Source organism: Magnolia sinica, chromosome 12, assembly GCF_029962835.1.
Source record: "Magnolia sinica isolate HGM2019 chromosome 12, MsV1, whole genome shotgun sequence".
NCBI classification, from domain to species: domain Eukaryota; kingdom Viridiplantae; phylum Streptophyta; class Magnoliopsida; order Magnoliales; family Magnoliaceae; genus Magnolia; species Magnolia sinica.
The window spans coordinates 50,076,381-50,083,275 of NC_080584.1; the positions used below are offsets into that span (position 1 = coordinate 50,076,381).

A 6,895-nucleotide genomic window follows, 5' to 3' on the forward strand; every position below is an offset into this window, starting at 1 on the left:
CATGATTAGATTTATTTTTTAATGGATGATTGGATTAGAATATGTCTAAATCAATAGTTGAGATTGAACCACTTGATCTTGTAGATCAATGGTCATATCAAACTAATTAGGTACGTTGATCATTTATTGAAATTATAAGATCAAGATTAATTTGAGTTATTACACTAACTGATAAGTATAAGGACAGTTGCTCAAGGAGAGTTTAATGAAGCGATAACATGAGCTAAAGCGGCACGTGTATCATAACTAGTTCATTCATCAGGTTCAATCAACTTGACCTTGCCAAACCCAAAAATCGGGTTGGACCACTCATTAAGAAGGCAACTACATTATTTATACCATCACCTCTGTGATCTCTAAAAGCTAAATATACATACTCACGCATACGGACAACACAAAAAATAAATAAATAAAACAAACAAAGAAACAAACAGAAGAAAGAAAGGAAAATATGCGCAATTCATCACGGCCCCCAAAAGAGAAGAATCATCTAAGCCGTGTAGAAGGGCGTGGATCTTTGAAGTTGATAAGGTGTTGGATCCTCTCATCTTCCCACTTGAGATAGTTCCACCATTCTGACTCACCTTCCACCTCCACTCTACCACCACCAGTAGAAGTAGAAGCAGCAGCCTTGTCACCATCCCGAAGGGGAAGCTTCTTCAGCATCCCGCATCCCCTCACCTTCAGCTTCTTCAACGCTGACAAGTACGTGCCGTCGCAAATACTCAACTTCGGCAGCTCCCATAGACACACTCTGTAATCGTTGTAACGAACCTTCTGCCACAGCATCCCCTTCAAAAACAGCCTCCATTTTACAAAAGTATGATCTTGAGCGTCTCCAGGCTTTGTAAGAATACACTTGTGGAGAACACGGTGACGAGTCTTGGGCAGGACTCTAGATATATGTGCTTCAGGAGTGCGAAGCTTCGGATCCCATATGTGCCCTTGCACAAGCTCCTCAGATTTGCAAGGTTTGACATCCATATCTTCTCCAGGCAACTACAAGTGTTGCAACTTGAATTCTCTCCCTCAAAGAATGTCTTCATTCGCTCGCACCTCTCCACCCAGCATTCTTTTACTTTTGTTATGTTATTGACATCACCCAAATCCTGCAATCTTAGGACAAAGTCATTGTCGCAGAGAGTGAATAATTCCATTCGACCGAGAACTCCATCAATACCATTTGGAGAGCTATGACCTCCTCGGATCTCCAAACACCTATCGAAATGGCTTCCAGGACGAGGTAAGTTACGCGTTTGGATAGTGGAATCGATGTCTTTATATACAATTTGCCTTCTCTGGTGATGGGTGGATTTAACTCTTCCTCGTTTTTCTTCTTGGGAAGGAGAGATGTAGATATGGAATCGAGAGAAGCATTTTGAATCCCACAGTTTTGAGGATGGACTGAAAGATTGTAAGAGCTTGGAATTACTAACCCATATGTGAGCCCCAACTCTCTCTCCTGGCCGTTCATCATCATTTGATGAATTCCAAACCCCACACTGGCTAAGGTTGAGCTCTTGGAGCTTAGTACTGACATCATCCCAGTTGATTTTGCGAATTTGATTCATGTATAGCATGTCCAGGCGCCATAGAAGAGGTGCACCGGACATACCCTCAGGCAGTGTTTTGAGTTTGGTACCTGAAAGACCAAGCACTTCAAGACTTGTAAGATTAGACAACGATACATGCTCTAAGCTTTTGCAAGCTTTCAAGGAAAGGTGTCGAAGGGCCTTGTTTCTGGAAATATAAAGCTCACGGAGTTTTGGTAAGATATCTCCAAGTGAATAAGTAATATCTTCAAGGGAACCGCATTCTGTGAGGTCAAGCACCTCAAGTGCTGAGAGTTTTTGCAAATGTGGCAACAACCTCATATTTAAGGAAGAACAACCGTCCAAAATGAGTTTCTTAAGATTGACCAATTTGGAAAGTGAAGATGGGAGAGATTCCTGCTTATCATTCTTTTGTAAGATGAGGATGCGAAGCTGTTTCAAATTCCCAAAGAACTCATCTGGGATTTGTATTGAATTTCTGGAGTGAGTTAAGAAGAGTTGTCGGAGGTTGTGCAGCCTGGAAACGGAAGGAGGCAACAATGTGATTAGCATACTACAGAGACCGAGATATTGGAGGTTGTTCATTTGCTGAAAGACGTTGTTTGGTAATGACACCCACGAATCATAATAACCTGAAAGTTCAAGGTACTCGAGTTTATTAAAAATTTTAAAGGAAGAGAGGAGAGACTCTAAACCACGGCAGTGTGTCAGCGATAAAACTCTGAGATTGTGCAAGCAGGAAGCTGATTTGGGGGGAGAAGGTTTCACTAGTCTTTGAAGACTGAGAACACGAAGGCCTTGAATTTGCTCGAAGAATAAGGTGTCCAATATCTTAAAAGAAGAAAGAAATTCTTTACCTCCTCCAGAAAGAATCAAAGTGGTGAGTTTGGGGCATTTTGGAAGGAGAATTGAAATGTTTCCAATCATACGTAACGCCATCCACTGAATGTCTTCCACCTCGTCATCCTTCGTCGGCTGGTCATAACTTGTTTTCCATAATCTTCTTCTCTCACTCGATGTGAGAAGAGCTTCAACTTTCCCATTTAAGGGGTAGGGCAGTTTCACAGTGGAACCCTTGCACTCTAACATGAAACGAACCTGGAGCTCTGTCAACAGAACCTTGACGTTGCCGAACATGAGCAAATCCTCTTCTTCACCTTCTTCTGTGATAATAAAACCCTCCGCTCTCCAACACCATGTCAGCATTTCCACTTCGACCCCATCATAGAATACTGAGAGGTAGAGAAAGCAGTCCAGGACAGTGTCTGGAGTGAAACGGCCACCGATGTTGGGAGAACGAGTGATGTCGGCCGCCTCTTCCCGTAACATGTCCATCGACAAGTCCTCCAGCGAAATGGATATGTCAGATTGCAAGTCCTGAGGGCTGACGAGGATAATCTTGGAATCATTTACCCATAGTTTTCTGAGATATGGGTCTCCTATAAGCTCGAAATTTATACCTTTTGGCACATCTCCTAGCACCAGCAAGAACTTCGGTCCGATTAACATTTTATAGATTTCAGTCACAACTATGTACTCTTCATCATCACCGTCACCTTCCATTGGCATCGTCATTCTCAATTGGCGAGCGATTTCCTTCTGAGCCTTTCGAAGACTAAAATCTTCTCCCAATAGCTCTACCAATATCGGTATATTGGAAAGAAGGGAGTGATTCAACGTTCGAGTTGCATATTTGGCTATCCTCCATTTCCCCACTCCCTGAAAACCCAAAACAGAGATGACTCCCATTTTCGGATTCATAAGGCACTGCAAGAGCTTTTCCCCTGCAAGTTTGATGTCATCTGGAAAGTTCCCCACTCCAGTTACAACAACTTCATTCCCTTCTCGACCAGCCATGCGAGCTGTCTTTTTCTCTCTAACAATAAATAAATAAAATTGTTGGTCAATGTCATTTATATGAAATAGGTCCTCTAAACAATCTGATCCATTCATTTGTTGGGGTTTCATCATTGATCGCTTATGTTTACAAAGAATCAGTGTTTATTGGACAAATCTTAACTATCCATCCATGGTTGGAAACCTGATGCTTACAGATAATCCTAGTCATCCAGTAGGGGTAAGTTTTGAATGGTAGCCCATGAAATATGATCATTGTCCGCACATACATAGAGGAATGATGGCATGGTTCCGAGTCCACCACCATGAATATCCGGGTTGAGCTACTGCGAGGCCCCACATGATGCGTGTATGACATCCAACCTGTCACCAGGTAGGCCATGCCACGATGATCACCCGAATATCAGGCTAATCCAACCATCAGGTGGGGCATGCAATACACTAATTTGGAGCATTTTATATGGTTGTCCATTGTTTTTATGGTGTGACCTACCTGATGATTGACTTGGTTTTATTTATTACTAAGGTGATTGTCATTGTGGGGGCAACCCGCTGGATGATAGACTGTTCAACACCGACCGGCTTTTGTGGATCCGGGGAACCACCGAGCTCCATGGTTCGGCCGGGGACTGTGGAGCCCACATTGATGTATGTTTCCAAGCCATCCATCAGTTTTTCCAGCTCATTTTAACACGTCAGGAAAAAAAAAAAAACAGATCCAAATCTCAGGTGGACCACACCACAGAAAACTGTGGTGATTGAACTACCAATATGGTCCACATCAAGGCGGACCCACATTATGCATGGTTCACATCAAAGGTGATGATGTGGACCCACATTATGCACGGCTCACATCAAAGGTGGGTGACACATGATGGATATACCACATCAAAGTGTTGCCACCACGTCGTGGACAATCTACATCAAGTGGGCCCTACCAGATGGAAGGTCCACATCAAAGGTGAGACCCTCATGATGGATGGTGGACATTGAAGGTGGACCCACATGATTGAAGACTAGCACCAAAGATGGGTCCACATGATGAATGGCCCATATGAAAGGTGGGGCCCCTCATGATGAATGGTCCACATCAAAGTGGGCCCACATGATGGATGGCCCACATCAAACCATGGCCCCTCATTATGGGCTATCCAAATCAAGTGGGCCTCACCTAATGGATGATCCACATCAAAGGTTGTACCCACATGCTAGATGATTGAGATTGAATGTGGGTTTACATGGTGGAAGTATGACATCAAATGTGGGGCCATATGATGAATGACATAGATTGAAGGTGGGGCCTCATGTGATGAATGGTCCACATCAGGGTGGGCCCACATAATGCACAACTCACATCAAAGGTGGGCCCCACATGATGAGGGTGGGCCCCACATCAAGATCATGTGTGCAAATTGAAGAAATCTTTGTATGGCTTAAAACAATCCCCAAAACAATGGTATAAAAGTTATAACACATTTATGGGTAGACAAGGCCACACTAGAAGAAGGAATAATTAGTGTTTTTATTTTAAGAAGCTTTATAATAATTCTTTCGCATACTTGGTGATATGTATTGATAACAAGTTGATAGTTGCGAAAGATATATCTAAAATCAAAGTATTGAAGTCTCAACACAGTAAGGAGTATGAGATGTAATATTCAGGTGCTCTAAAGAAAATCCTTGATATGAAAATACATAGAGAAAGGTGGCTAGATTGTGTTTATCATATGGTAAGTACAGTGAGATGGTTTTAGCTAATTTTAACATAGAGAATTCTAAGTCAGTAGATATTTCTCTTGTAACTCATTTCAAGCTTTCAGGAGCTCAGTCACAAGTATAGATAGCGAGAGAGAGTAAATGTCATAGGTTCCTTACTCTAGTGTAGTTGGTAGCATGATGCGTGCTATGGTATGCACACAACCAAATATCTCAAAGGAAGTTAGTGTGGTGAATAGGTAAGTGGCAAATTCAAGAAGGGTACATTGTTAGGTAGTGAAATGTGTTCTACACTACTCGAAGAGAACTAAAGGTGTTATGCTAGCGTTTAACAAGCATATATAATGGTAAAAAGAAAATGTTGCTGGATATGTGGATGTTGATTCTGTACGTGATCTCTACAAGAGAAGGTATATTAATGTTGTGTTAACTCTTGTTGGTGGTTCAGTTACTTAGAAATCCACGTGACAATCGACGATTGCCTATCTACCATTGAGGCAAAGTAAATGGCTACTATAGAAGTGAAAAAAGTTTTATGGTTAAAAAGATTAGTTAGTGAACTTAGTTTAGAACATGAGAAGATTTGTTTCTATTAAGATAACCAAAGTGCTTTGCATTAGGCCAAGAATCAAGTGTAAAACGTGAGGTCCAAACATATAGATGTGAAACATTGTTATATTTTAGAGTTTATCTCTAACGGTGTGGTGTCATTGCATAAGATTCAAATCAATGAAAAGATACCGAATATACTAACGAAGTTTGTTACAAGAGAAAAGTTTATTCAACGAAGAACTTCTCTTTGGATTGTTATTTCATAGCATTATTGATGTTTGGGCAGCCATTACTAGAGTTGTACACGAGTTGACCCGAGTTGAGATTGGCACAGCTCAGCTCAGCCAACAACCAACCCCGGCTCGAACTTGGCTCGATCCTCAATATTAACTGGCCAACTCGGCTCGGTTTGGTCAGCAGTTCGGGCCAACTCAAACGCATAAAATACATTTTCAATCTCCCACACTTTTAATACAAAACAATAACAGCACTATGCAAGCATTTCATCAAACACTGGGCGAGCAACATCAAGATTAAGATCTGAGAGCAATCCTATAATGTAAAGTTTTTTGTTTTTTTTTTTGGTGGTGATTTGTTATAAATAAAAATAAAATTAAAATTTAAAAAAAAAAGTAGATGGCCTGGAAAACTAATATTGCCAATTTTATCCAGACGCTCATTTTATCTTTAAATCATGGCCCACCTGACAAGTTTTCTAGCCTTGATTAATTAATTACGGCCAAGGCATCTACACGGTGGGAAACTAAGTGATGGATGACTCCAGCCATCACTCTACATGTGGGATACACTGGCACAAGCAACATCACATTGATAAGAAGGAAGAAAAGATCATACCCGTAGCTAAGGACTGTTGGAGGAAGCAAATGGCTTTGCAACGATCTCAATACAATCTTCTCTCCCTATGTTTTAGGTCGAAAAAAACGAATAGGGAAGCTAGCTGCAAGCCATTCATATGTTTCTAATCATGGCACATGGGACTGATATCCAACCTATCCATCACGTGGGATCCACTCAGAAGATTTTCTGAGCCAAGAACCATGACAGGTCAAAAGAATGTTATTCTTCTTTTGTACTATTGACAAGTGAGCTGGCCATATTCTCTATCACAAAGTGCTCTCTTCTATGCCTTTTCTTTTCTTGCAATTGAGAAAAAAAATGATGCTGGTGGACCCCGTTGCTTGCGAGAAGGAGAAAGA

At 41.4% G+C, this 6,895-nt stretch overlaps 1 protein-coding gene across 2 annotated transcripts; it reads right to left on the minus strand.

The window, feature by feature from the left end:
• Window positions 1-261: 261 nt before the first annotated feature.
• LOC131221352 (uncharacterized) lies at window positions 262-6,638 on the minus strand. 2 transcript variants are annotated; one of them, XM_058216590.1, is made up of 3 exons: window positions 6,534-6,638; window positions 2,411-3,429; window positions 262-2,185 (listed from the first exon to the last, which is right to left on the minus strand). In XM_058216590.1, the coding sequence occupies exons 2-3, from the start codon at window positions 3,408-3,410 to the stop codon at window positions 813-815; spliced, it is 2,373 nt and encodes a 790-aa protein (XP_058072573.1). In that variant the 5' UTR covers window positions 3,411-3,429; window positions 6,534-6,638; the 3' UTR covers window positions 262-812. The 2 variants fall into 2 exon arrangements, with proteins under 2 accessions (XP_058072573.1, XP_058072571.1); XM_058216588.1 differs by having other exon boundaries at window positions 262-3,429.
• Between the last annotated feature and the right edge of the window lie 257 nt (window positions 6,639-6,895).

Bases quoted from the DNA above. Each gene is read 5' to 3' on its own strand.
- LOC131221352 (XM_058216588.1), bottom strand. From the start codon at position 3,410: ATGGCTGGTCGAGAAGGGAATGAAGTTGTTGTAACTGGAGTGGGGAAC.